At 37.6% G+C, this 23,192-nt stretch overlaps 2 protein-coding genes across 2 annotated transcripts in view; one reads left to right on the top strand and one right to left on the bottom strand.

The window, feature by feature from the left end:
• LOC110027433 overlaps positions 1-2,713 on the bottom strand; it is a 65,176-nt gene extending 62,463 nt beyond the window's left edge. The window contains exons 1-3 of the mRNA XM_020728879.1: positions 2,372-2,713; positions 2,168-2,264; positions 896-971 (exon numbers count right to left, since the gene is read on the bottom strand). Of these exons, the coding sequence (XP_020584538.1) occupies positions 896-971; positions 2,168-2,264; positions 2,372-2,454 (256 nt within the window). The 5' untranslated portion in view covers positions 2,455-2,713. The remainder of the gene's footprint in view (positions 1-895; positions 972-2,167; positions 2,265-2,371) is intronic.
• A 12,399-nt stretch (positions 2,714-15,112) lies between these two features.
• LOC110027504 (red chlorophyll catabolite reductase) lies at positions 15,113-16,559 on the top strand. Its single transcript, XM_020728967.1, has 2 exons — positions 15,113-15,481; positions 15,814-16,559. Exons 1-2 carry the CDS (start codon positions 15,164-15,166, stop codon positions 16,429-16,431), a joined length of 936 nt encoding a protein of 311 aa, XP_020584626.1. The 5' UTR covers positions 15,113-15,163; the 3' UTR covers positions 16,432-16,559.
• Positions 16,560-23,192: the final 6,633 nt, after the last annotated feature.

The following is a 23,192-nucleotide window of genomic DNA, read 5'->3' as shown; positions in this document are numbered from 1 at the left end:
GCCTGCTTTGTAAGGACATCTTAATTTACGTGTATATATATATATATATATAATTTTAGAAAATTAAAACGTATTTCCGAAGCGGGCGATAGGATTTCAATTCCGGCTGCCGACAGCTTCTTACGGACGACCCCCAAACAACCTCCTTTTTTTTAGTGCCGACAAGTACGTAGCAAAAAAGTAAACCCACAAGCCCTCAATCCTATTGCAACAACTAGCAATATATTGGCAAAATACGTGTTAGGGAGAAGAGCCACAACAACAATAACAAATGTGTGTACTGCATATACAAACAGTGATCAAAATAATAAACCAAATCAATAGTAACATGCAAAATGGTAGCATTTAACAGCACTAAGAAACAAGTAATATCTAATCACAATCAACCGACACCATCCCTAAACTAATGTGTAACTAGAATTATACATGAAGACTACTTTGATACCACATCAAACCTTATAAACTAGCCTACTTTTAGGTAAAAGAAAACACTTCCCTTTCTCAAGGCCATCAGCATCAGCATACCAAAAAACTTTCCTCATATCAATCATTGATAGGATGCCTCCAATAAGAATAAGCATGTCATTTTCCACCATTTTTAAAATTATATATATATATTATATATATATAGATAACTAAAGAAACTTTTTCTGCTGATCACTATGCTTGCAACTAAAAATTGAAGACATTTAAAATCTAAAATCTTTTATTTTGTACATAAGGCACTAGTGGACAAATAATGAGTACTATAGGATGGTACGCCCAATTCTTGATAATGGCTGTAGAATTCCTTTTTCAAATAGATAACTTCAAAATTGATCAAACTGAGATTTAAGACAGCATCTTTAGCCAAGGGATATATTTTGTTGAATGAACAGGGCAGAAACATTCATACCTGTGATGTTATGGTCCGTGCTTGACTCCTCATTATTTGTGGTACAAGAGTTCTCCTCAGTAGAGGTACAAGAGTTCTGCAATGTTTAGTGGATAGTCAGTGAAAGCTGACTTTTAGCTTAAAATGTTTTTTTCCAATAGGTCCTCAGCCCTTATAATTTTAAGAAACATTGCTTTTTACAAATATGCTTTCAATCGCATGGATTATTGAGTATTTATTGATACAACTAATGAAAGTGAACTCCAAAAGGTCTGGACAAACAGGAAGTTTCCAAAATCATTGATATCAACATCTAAGAAAAATTCAGACAGTAGTATTCTTCTCGAGCGAAAAGATAATTCCAGACACACATTTAAGAATAACATGTGTAAAATAGAAATTCATTGTTTGTTGCACAACAGTATGTTGATGCTTTGCAATTTTTATTCAATCTCAGTATGATGTGTAAGCATGCCTACACAGTGGATGATCAAAGCAATAAAGCAGCACTGAAAAGACGCCTTCTGGCAATAGGGGAATCATCAACAATGACATCCTATCCCGTTGAACTCTGGTTTCTATACATCTCTTTAGTTCATTCCTGTCTAAAAATGCATTTCTGCTTCATTACCTTTGCTTTACTTTTCAAAGACTTCAGATCATGCAGACTTTCTCATACCCCAATTTTATGAAATAATAAGATAAGTTCTTCATATCTTTTTTTTTTCTCTAAACTATTACATAATCCACAATATCAAATCAAAATAAACTGTTTTCAGCCAATTATTATTGAAGTTTTTTTTTTTCTGATCATATGTGATAACAAGAATTCTTCTCTCAGAAGACTAACATGATAATCATTTCCTACAGACACTTGTAGCTCCACAATTCCTCAAATCTAAGATAATCGCTTCAAGCCCGCTAAATTGGAACTTGGAAATACATTTGGAGATGAGAACCATGTATGAAAATGGTTATACTAGGTACAATAAAGTAACAAAATTTACTTTTCATACCTTTAAACTAAAAGTATGTAACGCAGCAAGCATTGAAAATTTCTAAAGGATGGAACTATGATATATTTTTTTATAAGGAATTCAGAAATGTCCTACTGCTACTGAAATCTAACCATTAAAAGTGCCCACCATGCAATAACAGGATACATAACCACCTTCTAAGAGAAATCCCAAGTAAGCCAGATTATGAGCATAACAAAACCATACAGTAGCGTCAATTCATTAATAAACCAAAAATAAACCCACATAATGATATAACCAAGGACAAAAAAATTACCTCTTTTCTTGTTTGAAAAGATGAAATTGCCGCTGTCTCTAAGTTCCAATAACCACTGTGGATTGAGGAACCTGATGTTATGATTTCTACATCGTCCCTGCCCAAATAAGCATAATAAGCAGCGAGTGATTGAATTTTATGAATATAAGTACATATGAAAAGAAGTCGGGGGTTCGAAGAAGAAATAAGAAATCTCTTGCCCACCGTAAGAAAGCCTCGGTCATCCTGACAAGAGGCTCTTGCGCTCTACTCAGGGGAGTTTCCAAGCAAGCTTCGCCCTCCGCCATTGGCCTCTGGATATCTGATAGGCTGATCAGTAACCGGACTTACTCTAAACGGCCAAAATTGAAGTTTTAAATTCCCCTTCTCTTTAAATATCCGGCGCTTAGCGGTTGAACAATAGGAAACGCGCGAAGTGGGGAGCAAGACGGGGAATACCGTAAATGACTTCGCCCGAAGGAATCGGACAAAAGCGGCAATGGGGAAAAAAAACGAGGGTTTTGAGAAATCGACCGACCCTTCTCCATGGAAATGTGCGGGATTTGAGGGACAAAAGGCGAGTGTTTTAATAATATTTGCTCGATTCTTATGCATATATTTACACCACACTTAAATTTTAATTTTTAAGAATCTTAATGTATATATGAAAAATTAAATTTTACTAGTTTCAACTATTCATACATATGAAAAGTTGTGTTAGATGTAAAAATTAAATTTTGGATGTTTGATGAATAAATGCATAAGAATTTAGTTCTATGTATGTAAAATTCCCCATCATATGTGTTTATCCAAAATAATTAGAATTTTAATTTAATTTTATTAACTAGTATTAATTAATTAAATAAAAAATTAAAGTATTGATTATTATATCAACTTTATTAAAATTTAACAAAATTAGAAGTATTAATAACTAATATTTATTTTAATAAGGGTTTTATAAGATATATGTAGCACTCCATTCTTATGCATTTGTGTAGCTCACGCCAGAACTTTGAAAAAATATTACATCAGGACTCCGCACGTAGAGTTATATGCGGAGCCAATGAAATCACGTCACTCGTGAAGGTAAGAAAACAAAAAATCGGTCTGGTAACATAGGAGAATATTCCCCTCGGGCTATTCAGATGTTATTGTATGTTATTTATGTGATATTGTGTTCTGGGAATATTTCTGGTGTTATAATAACATAATAACACATCAATAACACATGAATAACATACATAACACCTGAATACCGCGGGGGGGAATATTTCACTGTGTTAGTGGATGATTTTTTTCTCACATTCACGGTGTGGCGTGATTTCATTGGACGTCGTACGTAACTCTACGCGCGGAGTCCTGATGTAATATTTTTTTCCAGAACTTTCATTTTTACATCCAAAGCGCCCAATTCTTTCCTATCGTGTCAAAAACAGCACTAATACACTATTTAAGGTAAATTGACATTTTCATACATTGGTAAGAGAGCTTTGCCTATAAATATGAAAGTTTTAAGTGTGAGATACATAAATGAATAAGAACTATGTGTTGCATATGTAAATTTCTGTAAGAAATTATGTGTTACTAAAAAATGATTAATTATGAAATTATTATCATTATTTAGTATTTAATTTTAAATTAAAAATAATAAATTATTTATTAATTAAAATTATCACAATACAATCAAATAATTTGATATAGATACCCATGGTGAGATATTCGATATATGCAAATAAGAACTTAATTAATTAAAGCAATAATTCTATGTAAATTAATTACTATATTTTTTTATTTAATTAGATTGGTAGATTAATGATTATTTGAGGTATTATCTTATGCTAATTGATCAAAAATTAAGTAGTTATTAATGATTAACGAGCTCAATAAATGTCAGTTCCATAATAATTAGCTTAATAAATTACTAGTTAATGATTAATATAATTAAAAAGCAAAGTTTAAAATCAAATTAAATTAGACTTCCTAATTACATTATCAATAGTTAATATTAAAATATAATTTAAATTGACAAAATTAAATATCAAGATAAATAGCCAAATAATTCAATGTGATTAAATCTAATTTAACCGACCGACCCTTCTCCATGGAAATGTGCAGGATTTGAGGGACAAAAAGCGAGTGTTTTTAATAATATTGCTCGATTCTTATGCATATATTTACACCACACTTAAATTTTCATATGCCAAAATTAGTTATTTTTGGGTACTTTGCATACATCACTGACTCTTGCCCTCTTTATCTCCTATTCTCCTCATTGCATGGTTTATTGTGAGATACAATTGAGCACAGATCGGACGTCGAGCGCTTGGATCAAGTAAAAAAAATGCATCTGCAATCATCACGGTGGTGAGATTTCCTAACTCCGAGTTGGTCCTAGGTTTTAGAGGTGTCTAGGCGTGTGGGTTCGATCGCCCACACAATGTGTGTACGCCGACGTGTCAACGTACCTATGTGATTAACCGTTGATTTCCTAGAGCGAGTCTTTAGGTTAGGATGTTTCCTACGTGGCAAACACCATCTATAGAGCCGAGTGTCTCCATTTTGTTGTGAGTCTTAGATACTTATCCCGCCGAGTTGGAATCTCAATTTCCCACTGTTTTGTCACTCCTAATCTCCCTTGAAGGGATTAGTTGAGTTCGGTCTTAGAGGACGGGAAAAGCTTTGTAGCTAGTACGTCCTATAAGATTGTAGGTGTTTGCAGAGTGGAAAAGACTTTGTAGCTAGTCTGCACTATGAATGGTGGAGAGTTTCCCCTACAAGAAATTGGAGGGGGAAACCCTCCACAATGTCACACCAAAACTGGAGGCGGCGATGCCGCAAATTCAAGTGTGTCAGCCCTAGGTTTCCCAGACGAGGTCGTTAGTTATGAGTGTGGCTCGCTATCATATGTGCTCGATTGCACCTCATTATGTGCATGTGCATGTCTTGCATGTTACATATAGTATGCCATATATCGCACTTGTACTTGCACTCTATACCTTGCATTTGCACTTGCACATTGCATTTACAAGTTGCACTTGCACATGCACCGTCACCACTGTGCCTCGATTGATCGTCATGGACCGGTCGGCACCACTTACGCCTCGGTCGGTTATCCCAAATCGGTCGCATCACTTGTGTTTCAGCCGGCTACCTTGGCCTGGTTGGCACAACACTTTGGTTTAACCGGATGCTCCATCTCAATCGACTGATCACTTTTTTTTTGCATGTTGTGTATGTGCATGTACATGTTTGTCTACATAATCAATATTATCTACATGTGTTGCATTCCTTCGGGTCACTGCATTATCAATATACCCTCTTTTCGGGTTGTTGTCCCGTGACATGCCCATTCCTTCAAGTTATTGTTTTACCGACATACCTCCTTTTCGGGCAGCTGTTGTCACGGCATGTCCACCTTCGAGTCACTGCCTTACCGGCATACCCTCTTTCAGGCTACTGCTGTCATGGCATGATGGCATGTCCCCCTTCGGGTCACTGCCTTACCGGCATACCCTCTTTTCGGGTTGCTGCCGTCACGGCATGCCCACCTTCGGGTCACTGCCTTGCCGGTACACCACCGTATTTTTGGGCTCTTGCCGCCATGACATGCCCAATTCTTCGGGTCACTTCCTTACCGACATACCCTCTTTTCGGGCCACTGCTGTCACGACATACCCACCTTCGGGTCACTGCCTTACTGGTATACCCCTTTTTCGGGCCCCTGCCACTACGACATGCCCATTCCTACGAGTCACTGCCTTCATGACATACTCTTTATCACTATTTATGTTTTAATTTGCTTGCATTTGTATTTTCATCTTTGCATGGATTGCAAGCTAGGCTCGTTATGAGAGTGACCCCGTGTTGGTCACGATGTCTTAACGAGAATTGCTAGCTGGGTTGATCCCGGTGAGCAATGCGAGTTAAGTCATCGGGATTGACACGAGTATGATTGTGTGAAAGATCTAATAAATCTAACTTGTGTCGCCACTCTTCGTGACTCCCTTTAGATCCTTCAAATCTTTAGAATGGGACCGGTATGGCAACTCCGTCAAAGTCATACTATACCCAGACTTACCCCACACTTAGATACTAGGTTGACGTACTTTTCGTTAGATGGTGTGCTATGCTAGCATTTAAGTTGTTAGGTAGTCTTTTTTATGCCTGACTATTATTCTTTGCTACATTGACTGCTATAGTTAGGTATCTTTCTTTTGCATTATGATTGTGGTGTGACTGCATGTTGCATATGTATGGTAGTGTGTTAGGGTGTTCTTCTACATGGAGTCATGTCTATTTATATGCACACACACAAGTACCGCTATTGGGAGAGCATGTGATGATTTCTGATCCTTTTGCTTGCATACGTTATTTAGCTCCGCCACTTATAAGGCATGACCCATGATATATTAGTTGCATGTGAGCATCCCCGGTGACACTTGTTTTCATGCAGGATTGAGTCTTTTTATTTTCTCTATGTACTTTTAAAGTTCTATGTACTTTTAAATGTACTTTTAAAGTCTAGGAGAGTCCTGTAGTAGAAATAAGATACGGGCACATGTTCTAAGGTGTTTGGCTTGGGAACCACGTGGAGGGGAACAGAAGCAGATGCTCGTGCCTCGTATCTTAATTTTGCATTTTATATTGCTGTATAGAATTAGGATTTAGCATGTATATGCGGAGTCTGCCCGCCTTTTTCTTTTCTGGGATATGTTGTTGACCCAGCGGCACCGGCCTATTTATTATTCTAATTTGTCTTGTTTTTCTTTTTGCATCATTTTGCATGTTGTTGACCTCATTTTTGGTTGAGGTCTAGTTTTTTCCTCTTTAGTAGCCTAGGGTCTAGCCATAGGATTTTAGCCATAAGGGTCTAGCCATAGGATTTTCCTGTTGACTATTCCTAGAAGACTAGAAAAGGAACCCTCACCATTAGAAATTCCAAATTTTTCTTTCCTTAACTTGAAGTTTCACATATTGGTCCTAACCTCTAGCAATTAGTAGGTGGGGTCAGTATGGAGGAACTCCAGAGGAGTCTACCGTGGGATGGTCAGACCTTAGGACTAACCCTGGGTGGTTTAGTGATGGTTGTGATGACTTACACACACTAAAATTTCTTGCATAGCCCAAACCCTAAGACCCCTTGATTTGGTCCCATGATTCCTTTTGGAAAGTTCATATGAATGAACATATACCCCTAGTCTTTGGCTAAGAGGGTTAGAACCAACATATTAAGCATTCAAAATGAGTCCTCACATGACTCCTATTGGTTTGGCATGGCTTCATGGCTTACTTGCCCGTTATAGCCTAAAATCATCAAATTACCAAAATGCCCCTACACCCTATTTTTTGCCAAAACTCCCAAAATTACCCGAATTTTCCCAAACATCATCTCAAACCACTCACCACTACCTAAATTGATTAAAATTCACCAAATTCCCAAAATACCCCCAAAATTACCCAAAATTATCAAAATGTCCATCATGACCCAAAAATTCTCGAAAATTCCAAAATCATCCCAAATATTCCCAATTTCCATTTTTGACCATCACATTGACCCAATTTGACCAAAAGCCCCAATTTGCCCTTAAAGGCCCAATTTCCCCAAATCAGTCTCAATCTTGACCTAATTGACCTCAATCTTGCCCAATTTCTATTCAAAACTAAAATTCAATATCCCCAATCCCAATTTTAACAAAATAAAAGCTCAATTTGATCCAATTGCAAGCCCAATTTCACCCAAATAAAAAGCCCCAATTTTGATCATATGCTTAAATCCACTAAGTTAGCCCCCCAATTCAATTCAAAATCACTTGAAATTCTTCCAAATCCTTCATGACATCTCCCTGCACCAAACTCAACATTCAATTAGCCCAAATTTTATCAAATTTTAGCCCAAATCTTTAAGTCATTCAAAAAGGCCTAAATTCAAAAGTCCACATGACAAATTTCCCCCCATCATCCATTTAATCAAAATCATTTTCTAAGTCTTAAATTCATGATCAAATTATTCTAAAAAATGCCTCATAACAAACATCACCAAAATGCCCCATAAATTCAAAAATCCCTTCTCATGAAAATTAGTCAAGCCACATGCAATCCATGAAGTCACTCCAAAGCCATAAGTAAGCCATGAGAGTCATGCCACATCATCAAGCTATTAATGGCAAGAGGCCAAGCCACTTTCAAATATCCTTAAGATTCTTTTAATCCTTCTCATGAATCACTCTAACTCATGATTAGCCAACTCCCCTTGGATAGAGACCTCACCGTGATGATTAAGCTGAATCATCTGATTTTCCTCAGCACCCAAACCAACCTTGGTGATTGAGTCCAACCCCAAACCATGATTTGACCCAAATTGACTCAAAATAGCCATTTTCCCTATACTATTTCAATCATATAACTTTACACATGGCCAACCCCAATTGACTTCACCAAACCCAAGTCGTGACCTCCCTGAGTCAAATGGTGACTTGAGCTTGGTCGGCCGGCCACCTAGGCTGCCGGAAAAGCCATGTCCAAAAGCTCCACCTAGGCAAAAACTCAAAACTAAACTCAAAACTAACCCCATCCAAGTTGTCTCATTCCAATTGGATTTTTGCACATTGTTGACATCCATATAAGCAACCCAAAGCACCCACCAATTGCCTCTGATGACCTCTCCTTCCCCCTCTATTTAAACCCACCCTCCATGGCCAAAAAAAGAGAGCTTGAAATTCCTTAGGAAGATTCTGTCAAATTGCTTCCAGAGCTTCCTTAAGGCCTCTTGAGTTCAATCCCCTCATCCTTAGATACTCAAGCCCACTACCTGAGCTTAATTTTGGAGCTCAAATTTAAGGTTGAGACAGGACACCCCCCAAAACTCCACCAAATTCAAATTAATTGCACCCACACCATCCCTACAGTGAGAGAGGAAGATCTCCCACAAAAGCCCCATCACCATAGCGCCATAAGGTGGACTTTGATCAACACCCCAAATCGGCCTTGGTCGAATTCAGGTCTAGGCATATCACCATTGCTTGGGGATTCATATAGGAGCTCTTTTGACTCAAGGCAAGCTTTTGGAAGCACCCAATCGAGGTCACACCTCTTGGGCAATGGTATTGAACTCTTCCCTTAAACCAAGCTTCATTTAATTCTCCATGCTTATAGACTTGGTTAAAGGCTTGATCAACCCTATAGATATGTTCTCCTAGTCAAGACGAGTCTATAAGAACAAACCACACTTAATTTGGTTTAGAATCAAGAGAGATATTAAGGTTTGAAATTGGACGGTTCTCGGGCTAGGGATTCGGGGACGATGAATGGATACCGTCTGTTTCCGCATGTATTGGATGGACGAACGAGATTACGCCGGACGAAGGAATGGAACACGAACCACAGGCCGAGTCAGCACTGAGGTGTCTGGCGGCGCCAAACCGGAAGACACCGCGTGGAAAGTTTAGATCTTCTTAGGTTGAGGTGGCGTCGCGTCACTTAAGTAGGAAAATAAGGAATTTCTTATTTTTTTAAATAACCGAACTTCAAAAACTCATATCTTGGTGTATAAAAATTATAAAAATAAAATAAAAACATCATCTTGCTCAGTGAACAGAGGAGAACAATGTGAAAATATTTTCATGTCCATTTGATGCAAGTATAATTTTTAAATAATTAAATGATGTTTTTTCTTATTTTGATTCTCCATTTGCATAGATATTTCATCATGACTTGGCTTTTGGGGTTTTGATTCTATCTATTATGAGGAGGATTTCCTGATTTTTTCAAGGTCAGGGGAGATCTCTAGGCATGAATATTTAATTTTCAAGTTAATGGTCCTTATTTTAGTATAAAAATTATAATAATTAAAATCCTCATCAGAAAAATACTAAATTTGTTTTGGGATATGATGCGCCGAAACTTGGGATTAAATTAATAATAAATATGCAATGAAACCCAAATAATAATGTAACTTTAATGAAAATAATTTATCTTTAAAACCTCTTTTAAACTCCCAATTCCCTTCTATAAATAACGCAAGTATACGTATCGTTCAAGTAATACGGGGCTCTAATGGAGTCCTAAATATCGATCTCATAGGGAAGCTGGAAATATATATAAGCTAGCTATTAATATTATATTCTTAAATTAAAATAAAAATAAAAATAAAGTAAAGTACGAAGTTTGAAGTTAAACTACTCAAGTGAAATGGTACTAAATAAGCAGATGTATGACTACAACAATTAAGTTAAACTGGATGTTAAACTTTCAAAAATAAAATCGCTGAAATAAAACAAAGGTTTTTTTTTACGAAAAGTTCAAGTATAAGAAAACACTCTTCTCCTTTACAATGAAAATATGACTTGTGAAGAAATTAAAATCATTTGAAAAATATATTTAAAAATTATTTTGTGTCAAATAAGAGCAATCCTATTTTCTATCCTCTTCCGAGCGCTATAGAGAACATTAACTAAGCCATAGTTTGGTCCCTAATTCCGTGATTAGGCTGAGAGGATATTGATTGTCACTCCAAAACTCTCACTGCTCCCACACCTGAGGGCTAACATGCTCGCATTGCTCGCATTAGTTTCCAATCAACCGAACCAAATTAAAGATTCTAATCTGTCACCTTAAAGTCTCCAATGCTACATCTAACGAAGTATATTTCCCTATTTATTTGCACCCAATCCCATGGACGACATTTCCTTATTTATTTGCACATATTTATTTGCACACAATCCCATGGATGACATGCTCTCCCATGAAATCAAATGTGATTCTCTCTTTGGTGTAGAAATCATATCTCCTTTTTAGAACATATGTTTCTTAACACATTTTAACAATTCAATTGGCCAGATCAAAAAGTAAATGAAGATCAAAGTTCAAATCAACATAAATTATCGACATTTAAAACCATAGAAAACAAAATCAATTCTTCACAAAACTAGGTTCCAAGACTATAGTCTGCTAGGACCAAGGCCAGTCGGCCTACCTTTACTACCCAAACTAGATCTGAAACAGATAGAGAGGTGGTATCTCTAAAGGAAGTGTAGCATTGTGAGGGGAAGGACTCTGTTGTTGAGTTGACTTCTCCTCCTCTTCTTTCATATCAAAAGAGGAGGAAGGGTTCCACAGTTAACTAGGTTCCCTCTCAAATCCAGGAGGCCAAGATCAAGAACTCTTATGATGGCTGGTGCACGACCATAAATTGGGCGGTGGACTAGTATAGTTGTTTGATATCAACTGAAGTCTACCCATTCAACTTTATGGAGATGATCTAAACACACACATTGGCCAACTATCTCTAGGTGCTTCAGTGACTTAAAATGTACTAGAAGGTCGATCAATACCATTTGAAAGTGTGGAAGGCTTCCCACCAATCAATGGTATTTGCTCAGGCCGAGATGAAATGGGTTGCTGTTGAAGAAAATACCGAGACCTTTGACAAGCTTGCTAAGAAGTTTGAGAAGTAATTTGTGATAGCCAAGAAGAAACCGTCAATGAACAAGAGGATATTGCTACTCTTTTGGATCCCCGAGCGAGGAAACAAGGAGTTGAAAGCACAGATTCAGATGATGAAGATTGAGGAGAAGTTCTTCGAGTTCCCACTTGAGGTAGGAAAAGATTCTAAGCGAGGAACTTCAGGTTGGTAGTATCACAACAATCAACCGATTCATTATGTCGGGTCTGGTCGACCCGAAGTTTGCGGACTTTAATGAATTCGCTACTCTTTATACCACTTTCAAGAAGTCTTTTGGGGATGAGTTGGATGTCGAAGGCAAAGATGTGTCTTCCATTCATCTTCCTGATACTTCTATAATTTTTTTTCTAGAAGAAAATTTTTATAAAGCTTATATAAATGAATTTTTTTGTGTGCAAAGAATACTTGTGCATTTCTTTAGTTTGAAATAAATGAAGCTTTTCAGTTTTTTTTTCCATGCATTTGCTTCTTTTTTGTTTAACTTTTATCATATTGTTTCTTTGTGAGAACTCCTTGGTGATGAGTGTTTGTGTTTGTTAAATAACTCAGACCTTGGGAAAGATCGTCGAACTTTTTTTTGGTTTATCATGCCCCGACACATTCTTATACTGATTTTTTCACTTTGTTTTAATTGGATTTGTTGCCTCGGTCAGCCCACACCTTTTGTCAGGTCTTGGGTAAATCATATTGTTGCCTTCGCGGGGGTAAATGTTGAGATGCTACTGGGTTCGTCACCACTTCCATCCATGTGAGCTTTGAGACTGCCTTTTTGATGCTTGACTTTGTGGGTCAGTTTTGTTGTTAGGATGCCGATCAAACTTCTATACCAGCACTATCTGTTGTCTTTATTTTATGATATTATCATTTGACTCATGTCTTACACTTTCAAAGTCTTATTTGCATGGTTACATTGTCACCTCGGTCGGGCCTCTCATTTTGCCAAGACTTGGCGGATTTTATCATCGCCTTTGTAGATGTAACCATCGAGACTTGCTATTGGGGAGATTTGTGTCTTACCATTCGTAGAGCTTGTCGCTATTAGAGAGGGAACCACCTACAGAGCTTTATCTGATTCAAGCTTGGAGACGAAGATTTTCGATGTTGGATCGTTGCGGGCTATTCTTTCGACCGAACCTCTTCGAAGTTGCTGTTGACATTGTGTCATGGATTCAAGTTTCCTAAGTATTGATTTGATTTGAGAAGATAATAGATAAATTTTTCATAGCATCTAGAAAGATTTTGAATTAATACCCCCTTTATTCGTTAAGTTGTGTGACAACCACTTGAAATTGATCGAGCGGTGCGCAAGTATGGTTGGTCGGCTTATTTTGACCATTGGGATCTAGCCATACTTTTTTGTGGTACTTGCCTCCTATCCAAAGCATCTAGGAAGATGAAGAAAGTCATGTTTGGCTCCAGATATATTGTTGCGTGAACTTGATAATGTGTTCCATGTTTAAGTGTGCCTTTGAGATGTATTTCTCCTCATCGGTGTCACTTTCTCTTTTTGTTGTTAATATGCTCTACGCTTACCTAACATTTTACAATTTTGATTTCAAATTTGTCCTATGTGGTGTGACCAAGGATTGTAGCGGTAGGAACCTTGATGGAAAAGCAGAGAGAAACATAGAGAAATAAAAGTGCACACACAAACTTGCATTGTAAGGGCAAACTGAGGTATTCTTGGACTCTGTGACTCATTTTATATATTGAAAGTGGGGGGTTACAAGAAAGTAGGAGAGAGGGTTCTCCCTATGGAGTGTGGGTTTGAAGATAAGAGTAAAAAAACCCCTTACACATAGGGTTGTCAAAAAAACTTATTGCTCGCCAACAACTCATGTTCAACTTGTTAAGCAGCTCGTGTTTGGCTCGTTAGTTAAGTAAAAGAGTCGAACACGAAAAAATTTTTTAAGCTTGAATTATAAACGAGTTGAACACAAACAATTTTTTGTTGGCTCGTGTTACTCGTTTTAGCTCGAAATAAAAAAAAATCATTTAAATTATTTATATAATAATATATTATATATATAATTTATATAATAATATATTACATATATTTATATCTAAGTTTAAATCATAAAAACTCATGTGTTAACGTGATTATGTGACTTCTTTTGCATATATTTAGTCCAAGTTTGAATCTAATGTTCTGCATCTATTCTATTTTCAATTAATTTTAATGAGCCGAACATGAAAAAGATTATTTAAATCGAGCCGAACAAGAACACACTGTTCACGAATCAATTTTGAACTCGAGCAATTTCGAACGAACTGAACACGAACCAAGCCTGGACTCGCTCAAGCTCGGCTCATTTACAACCTTACTTACACATGATATATGCCCTCTATTTATAGAAGATAGAATGTTAAATGTGTAAAATTACATGTTTGTGTCAACTTTAATAGCGGCGTTACAAAATATCATTGTTTTACGTCGTGTATTATCTTATTTGTAGATTTTGACAATCTCAGTTGTACACAAACCTTTTGGTCGGCAGGTCCTCGAGTTGGTTGACCAAGCTAGTGTTGGTTGGCTATTTAGCTTGGATGCCGATCGACTTTTGCTTTGGGAATCTAGTTGACTTTTAAAGAGGGAGTTGGTCGGCCTTAGGGTGGTAGGTTGACCTGCTTGTTCCTTCGTTATTTCTGGATTTCTTTAAGGATATTATGGAATAGTTATTGAGAGAGTCTCACGTTGGTAGTGGTGACATTGTTGGGGTTACTGAGCCTCTGCTCAATCGTTAACATGAATGCCTATTTTTCATTGGCTTGGATGGCCACATGGTTGTCAGACTAGCCTTCGATCGGTCATTAGCTCTTTAGCAAGCTAGCTGTCAGTCACCTAGTGGTTCTTCAACCGATCTGCTTTTTGAGTACTTGTGTGTTTTCGTCAGATGGATGATTCTCATTCTATTTCTTTTAATCACGACCACTAAATTGTTTTGAGATTTAAGTAGACCATTTTTGGGGTTATCATATGCCAATTTTATTTAAATATATAAATAAAAAGATGGAGACATATGCATGAAAAAATATATACATTTTTCAAAATAATCATTATTAATAATAAAGCTTATATGAATACAAACTGACAAATTACTAAATTTGTTTTGATCTTAATACAATTCCATTTTATTTTATCTAATATTAATCTCAACACAAATCTATCAATTTTAGGCTCATCTATTATAAATTATATAAAAAACACTGGCATGTTTTTAACATGTTTATCAAGAAATTTCATTTGCAAAAAAAAAAAGAATTAAAATATTATGAAATATTTATAATATCCATATTTAACATATAACATTTGATATATCAGATATACTATCATGATATTTTAATGTTCTCATCACAATAAAATTATATTAAAAATATATTTTATTTATTTTAAAAAGTTAATATTAATATTATAATTGATGTAAGGTAAATATGTTAAAAAAAAATTAAATGTATATTATATAATAATTTTCCCAATAATATTTGTAAGTAAATCACATGATAGCTTAAATCCGACGATCAACCGCCGGCTGAAAGAAACCCTAAATCCCACGTCGATGCTGGCTCTCACCAGCCACTCCTTCGCCCTACTCTCACCCCTCGTTCCCTCCACTTCACATCGTTCTCCTTCTCCGATCCCCACTTCTACCAGAACGAGCTCAGCCCGAGCATCCATGGAACGATCGAGGCCGCACTTCCCGTTCCTCCCACCGGCCCATCGTGCCCTAATGTTCAACCTGTTGGCCACCGTGGACGACCGCCTCGACTCAGCGCTCCTCCCCTGCGCCGTTCCTCCCGACGTTCTCAGCTTCCAGAATCCCCAGGGCTCCGCCCACGGCTCCGTTCACATCCGCAGCGGCTCCCAATCTTCGCCGGTCTGTTTTGCTTTTGTCTTCTGGAAGTTTTACATACATACCACTAAATTCCTGGGTATTTAGGAATATAACACATAAATTTTAATTTTGAGGTAATTACATGCATAGCACTTGAAATTTTGCTATTTACATGTCTAGCATCATCTTTTATGGGCTTTTCAAATTCTACTCAAATATCAAAATTCATTATAAAATTCTAGCCCATGTTTTTCAAAATACGAATAAGGGGACACTCCATCGGTTCTCTCCATAGTAACTCTTTCTTCACTTTATTCTCTCATCCACTCGACCATAACTCTAAAGACGTGTCCACAAACCCTACCTTTTGGCAGGTCGATTTCGTCCTTCAATCATGGCTTCACTGCAAAACCCCCAGCGGCAGCGAGATCAATATCGCCACTCTCTTCGCCTTCCTCAACTCATCCACCGACGCTCCCCATTTTCTCTTCGAGCTAATCCAGGGCAGCCCCACCTCCCTCGTCCTCCTCATCGACCTCCTTCCTCGCAAAGACCTCGTCCTCCACCCCGATTACCTCGACGAATTCTACCAAAGCACCAACCTAGATGGCCCCAGACGAGAACTCGAGCAGCTCCCCCAAATATCGCCGTACCGCTCCTCATCTCTCTTCATCCGCAGCGTTCTTTCTCCGACGGCCATCGCCATCACCGTCGATTGTGGGAAGGAAGGACCGGCGAACGCGATAGAGGATATCATAGCCGGACAGATCTGCAGCGCCGCTGAGAAGATTGTTGGGATCTGGTTGGAGAAGTGCGCGGGAGCCGGGGAGAGGGTGGTGGGGGATGGGGAGAAGGAGGGGTTGGAGGGGAGGGATGTGTTGATAAAGAGGAATGCTGTAGAGATTGATTTGGCGGCAAATTTGCCTAGGATGTTTGTGCCGGATGTGGCGGAGCGGGTGGTGGGCGAGCTTCGGAAGGCGTTCGGAGTATAGTCTTTTTGTCTATTGTGATGAGTGGGGGGTTTGTGCCGGCCGTGGTATGAGGAGATTGGTGCAGGATGGGAATATTTTGATGGCCGTAATATCATTACAATAACACCAAGATACATATGCATTGTGTATTTGATTTGTTCTGTATTTATAATGTATAATTTTACTTATTATATATTTCTAATTTTATTCTATTTTATTTTTGTTGTGTCATTAATCTATTAATTCTTATATATATATATATATATATATATATATATATCTATGTGTGTGTGCGCGTGCGCATGCACGTTTGCGCTGAACGTCCCGGCTCATTAGTTTGGCCTCTGGCATAAGTCTCTCTGGTCGGGGGTTCGAATCCCGTGACGCGGGCTGTTTGGATCAATCAAAGCACACCTGGATTTCGACCCAAATGGGACAAGCGTTATTTGGGGCCCACCGGACCAAATACCGAGGGAATATTTATGTTAATAACACATAATACATTTATGTCCTTTGACAATCCTAAGAGCTCATTTTGGTTTTAGGCATAATCTCCATAAATTAGGATTGTCAAGCTTTAGTTAATGGGCAAATAAAATTATGATCAAATAAATTTTTTTTATTTGGCCGAAACAATGTAGTTGCTTTCGTCTTGAAGCGTATGCTTCAATCTTATTCGCATAGGATTATGCATAAAATGAGTTGAAGCATCATATCAAATCGAGTTTGGTAGAGATCTTGCCTAAATGCAAACAAGGCAGAACTAATCTTTCTTTTGAGGAAGGGCAAACATACTATATTAAAAAATTAATTAAGAAAATGATTAACACAAAATTAAAACAATGTCTTTGTATTTCATATCATCAATGAAGTGCGCAATCATTATAATTTTCTTAATATGTTTTTGCATTATTTGAGAACATTGTATAATAGTTTAATATATAATCAAGTCCAATATTTTTTTCTCAATGTATGATACAAGACAATCATTACGTTAGTTATCACCCATTCAACTAATTAATGAACGTTTGATAATCTTTTTTGCAAAGAGTACTATATCAACTATAGCAATAGCAATTGATAAAATTAATGTTGGTATAATCTTTTTTTGTAAATTAAGGGATCCATATGGTCGACTATTTTAAAATTAAAGGCAATAATTAGCCATTTATAAATAGAAGACACGCCATCAGAAAGTATGGTTCTGATCAGCTGGTCGTTGTAACAAACTAGGGTTGGGGCTTGCAGGAAATCATTGGCGAGGAGTGGAGAGAGAGTGAAGAGAAAGGTTACTACAAGAGCTAAAAAGCTATGCCACTAACTCGTTGTTGCCCCTGGTCTCAATCACGTTTCGTGAATGCAACGGGTTGTTTCATTGCAAGTGAGATTTAGTAAATCCCATAAATCTGGATTTAGTGTGGGTTGTTTCATTGCAAGTGAGATTTAGTAAATCCTATAAATCTGGATTTAGTGAACCTTGTGGTGTTTAAATTCTAAAAATGTTTGGCATGTCATATGTTAAAGACAATTATGTGAATGGCTTTTACAACTTTTTACGAAAATTTAAATTTTCATGAAACCTTTGAAAATTATATGCATGAGGCAAACTAAAGTCTTCTTACTTTTTTAATCTTGTTTATATTCATAAGAGATATGCTATCTTATATGGTTTGTGTTGATGAAAAGTTAAGCTTTTTGTAATTTTCCAATTCACAAATTATTTTTCCCAATCAATTTAGAGTTGAGTTGTATCCAAAAAAAGTGTCAGTGCAAATCTCGAGGAGATCTGACGACGCAAATATGACAAGACAGGTCAAAGGAGGGCTTACCGATAGAAGACTTGGAATCCCAATTGTCTGACCAGAAACATCAAGACTAAGATTAACCAAGGTAACTACAGGCTCAAACCTGAGTGTTTCGAACGGAGGCAGAATGTGGGGGAATTTAAGCCTTTCCTCCCGATGAATTCAGTCAAAAGGGAAGCAAACCCCTCAGGTCCTACAATTCCATCGGAGGCATCTGATGGCCTCCTCAAACATCACCAAGAATCAGTGAGACGGATCTCAGTAATTCCTCAAGACCTCTTTGTCTAAGGGCAGTTATTTATCAGATTATTGTGATTTACTCTCTGCCCGATAGCCTATCTCTGCTCTTCCAACGGGAGGTCCTTATTAAGGATCGAGTGTCAGCAACCAAATTTGATCAGCGAATCAACTCAACTCTGGACGACCGAGTCAATCTCACTGACCCTTGCTAGTAAATGGTCACTCAATCGACAGTTTTAACCTGATCAAAATGATTGGTGGACCCATTTAGCTTAGCTGACAGACAGTGTCAACTAAGGGCGCCCAAGTACAGCCAGCCGAGCCACAGAGCTGTCAGACTCTCAGCCCACATATGTAAAATACTTATAATAACATGTATAATCCCCATTAAAGCAGGGGCATAAATGTAACTTTACATATTACACCCATTTTTTATAAATAGGGCATCATTCTATGAATAAAATGTTGCACCCCTCCTTAAAATTATTGTTTATTACGGTGCATTTTTCTCACCATCTCTCTCTAACTTTTCTTACCTTTATTCCATGGGAGTGGTACACAAATAAATCATGATTCAACATTCTAAAAGGTGTGGTGAGATTGAATCATTTTAAGAGCAAGAAGAGGAGCAGCACAATGATAAAAAGATCACATCAGAGGCATCACCAACATGGAATACACTAGGGAGTTTGTGCAACAAAAAATTCAAGAGATAAAGGATGACATGATGAACCCGTTCAAAAGAGGTATTGAATCAAAGAAGGGAGCAAAACCCCTGACAAGAAGCGTGAACGCCCAATGGCTGAAGAGTATCTTTGCATGAAGAAAGGATTGGAGATTTCCAGTACCTAGACAGTGTTGTGTCGGCACTGATAGATAGACAAGTGTTCATCCGAATTGAGGCACCCATCTAGCTAGAGAATGCATTTTTTCGATAAATATCTGAAGTTGAACCTAAAAGGGGTCAAACTGATCCAGCTAAGCACGTTGCCTTCTTTGAGTCGGTCATCTGTTTGTTAAGGATTACAGGCTCATTGAAGCGTCGCCTATTTTTTACTATGCAGAGGGGGTACCCTCAAGTGGTTTAACGTATTGCTTGAGGGAGTAATCATTGCCTTCACAGTTTTTAAATGAATGTTCTTGGTATAGTTCACGAGCACCCAAATTCTCAGAAGAGTTTATAAGCCTTACTGCAGATCAAGCAGGGGTAGAGTGAGAGCCTACGATCATTCATCATCTGATCCACAAGGAGATACCGAAGGAGCAGGATTTGGGACTCTTAACAGCACATGCCACCTTGCCTTAAGGGATTAAGGAAAGAACTTTCTACTATGCCTTGGACCTTCAACAACTAAAAACCTTAGCCAAATTATTGAAGCTAGCCAATAATCACATCTTAACAGGGGAGTTAAATTTCACGCCTGCTTCTGTTAGAGCAAAATCAGTCACCTATTGTCTATAGAAGAGGGCACCCTAGAGATGATAGGTAGAGGTCGAGGAAAATTTTACGTCCTTCCACTCACCTGCGTCATGAAGACAATCGGTCATCCCATGATAGTAGGAGAGCAAACACACGTCACCACCGTGGGAGTTTGATTCGATACCTTGACCAGTGACTGGCTTATCATAACGAGCATCCACCCGCTCCTCACGAGGTACCAAAGACTACTCTGTTGAGAGTTTTGATGGTCTAGATAGTAGGGGCCATATAAAATAAAGAATATTTTAAGAAGACACTTATGATGAGAATCAGAGCTTTTTTACAGGACCCAAAGAAATATTGTGCATATCACAGAGACCATGATCATAACGTTGAGGAATGCCAACAAGAAATTTTGGACAAACTTGTTCATGGAATGCCATTCACATTATTGTGGTGGTACCATCAATCTTTGTAGGACGAGGATATTCATGTCAATGGGCCAGTCAAAAGAGGCTTTGGTTGGGAGAACTATGCCCAACCACCTTCACTTTGAGGCACTCCTGACATCTCCCCAGTACCTTCACTGGCACAGATCTGCTCCTCAAGAGAAATTCATACAATGATGTTATTATCAATATTAACTCGATAAGCAACAATCAGATTAGTATCATCTTGTAATGAGCCAACTGTGTCAGAGTATCAAACCTAACCCTCTTGGTTGTAAATCATGTAGGTTGCCCAATTTTCTTGGGGTGGTTGATTGTTTTCATAATGTGGGTGAGTGGAAGGATATAAGTCTTCCCCCAACCTCCACATATCATGCCTGAGGGCGATCTTCTACAAACAATGGTTGGCTGAATATGCTCTGAAGGAAGCAGGGGTAGAATTGTACTCCTCGGTTGAGATGTGATTGTTGGTCAGCTCGAACAACTCGATTAAGGTCTTTGGTCGATACGTGATACCATGTCAATATTTTGAGCAAATAGGTTGAATTCTAAATAGGCGCTCTCTAAATAGGCTCGATGCCTTTTCCCTTTGCTTTTATTCCATTAAATAATAAAATTACAATCTATTTTAGGTACAAAATAAAGTGCATAATCTATTTTAAGTAAACTAATAATACATATTCACAATCTAAATATTAAACTAAAATGGAAATAAATCAGAATAAAGACAATGAAAATAATTTAAATAAGGAAGCTCCTATTTATAGAAAACTCTTAATTTAGCTATTTGATTTATGTTATTCCAGATTGACACCCCCCTCAAATTGATGCTGACTGATCAGGAAGCATTAATTTGCCAACAAGAAACTAATAACACTGTCGGGACCAAAATTCCTCAAGTCGTGAGTGCTGAAGCCGAAGATGCCGAAGTCGAGAATGTCGAAGCCTCAGCTACAACTCCTGAACCTAATATGAATTGAGCAAAGAAAAGCAAGAAATCCTACCGTTGTCGTCCAAAGATTCAAATCATAGCCACGAGAAGGATTCACGTCCAATTATATGATCCAGTTGCTACCGATCATAGCCTACTAGTAGGATCTGCATCCTATTATACGATCTAAATGTTACCGATCATAGCCCACAAGTAAGATTTGTGTCCTGTTACACGATCCAAATGCTATTGATTTTTCCTGCGACGACGAGGACAATTTGTTCCCAGATCTTCACGCTAGAATTGTTGAAGCCGAAAGTGCCAAAGCCTGAGATCTAGGGTTTGCCGAAGCCGAAGCCGAAGCAGTCGGTCTAGGAAGGATGTTGAAGCCTTCAATCTTAGAGTGTGACGGAGAAGCCGAAGTCGAAGCGGACAAAGCCGAAGTGGAAGAAGCAATTGAAGATGTCGTAGAAGCAACGATGGCTAGTGAAGGAGATCTGAAGAAATAATGAGACGACGAGCAGACGAGTGAGAATCAAGGCAAAAAAAATAGTTCCTCCCTTCCCGCAAGAAAGCCGACGGGAAGGGAGCCTCAACAGTCTTCCAATGACTACCGGTGGTTAGGACAAAAATTTGGTTCTGATACAATGTCAAAATTTTGAGGAAAATAGGTTGAATCCCGAATAGGCTCAATGCCTTTTCCCTTTGCTTTCATTCCATTAAAATAATAATCTTACAATCTATTTTAGGTACAAAATAAAGTGCATAATCTATTTTAGGTAACCTAATAATACATATTCATAATCTAAATATTCAACTAAAAGAGAAATAAATCAGAATAAAGATAATAAAAATAATTTAAATAAGGAAGCTCCTAATTATAGAAAACTCCTAATTTAGCTGTCTGATTTCCGTTCTTCCAGATTAACAATTATCACCACTGTTGGCAGCGCCGCCGCTACCATAATAGGACCACCGTTGCCTGGTCTTCACTGTTGTCACCGTCGCTATTAGGATCACCACTGTCATCTAGCCACCACCATCATCAGATCACTACCATCTGTGCCATTGAACAAATGTCATCAGGACGTCACTACTTCCTAAACATATTATGCCACTCACCCAGTGGAAGTCACATAATATGTATAAAATTACTCTTGGTCAGCCAATGGTCGACAAATTATCGTAATCAACATTGAGATAATGAAATCATTTCAATTGCGCTAAATCTCATGATTTTTTATTTTTTGGGTTATTAACGTATAAACTCATGTCGTCCTCTCTGTCAATTTTCTTTTCATCTGTGACTGTTCATACAATACTAAGACATTAATATATCACTTTACAACCTCGAATTTATTCGCACACAATAATTTTAAATCAGCGTAAACTAATTTCAAATTTAAATGTCATTTAATTTGCTAAAAAAGAAATGCATAGTATAAATTTTGGAGTTATTAAATAAATACAAGAGATCATTTTACTTTTTTTTTTTGTTTGAAGATGTAATGCAAACTCAACGAATATTAGCGGACGACAATTCCCAAATACCAATAACAATAGTGGGCGACAACTGCAAAGTACCGATAACAATAGCAGGAGTCGTAATAAATGATGATGGTGACAATGATGATTACCAAAGTCTTGCAATAATAGTAATGATAATAATAGAAATTTGTCTATATATATATATATATATAACTCCACCCCCTCTATATAAAATTGAAGCGCCTGCATGGTATTTAAAGTAGCTTGCTAATGCAGGGAAAGAAAATGGTCCCAAAGTTTAAATTAGATCATTAAATGCCGAGATTCGAGTTTTGAATAGAATTGGCAGCCCCTCTGAGGAAAAATTATTCCATACGGATCGGACACAACATGCGTCTGTCCGAGCTGACCGTAAATCAGGTGATCTACGGTCAAGATGTATTTCGATG

This window comes from Phalaenopsis equestris, unplaced genomic scaffold (assembly GCF_001263595.1).
Source record: "Phalaenopsis equestris unplaced genomic scaffold, ASM126359v1 Scaffold000428, whole genome shotgun sequence".
NCBI classification, from domain to species: Eukaryota; Viridiplantae; Streptophyta; class Magnoliopsida; order Asparagales; family Orchidaceae; genus Phalaenopsis; species Phalaenopsis equestris.
The sequence above is the reverse complement of the archived record's forward strand: the minus strand, read 5'-3'. Positions and strand labels throughout refer to the sequence as shown.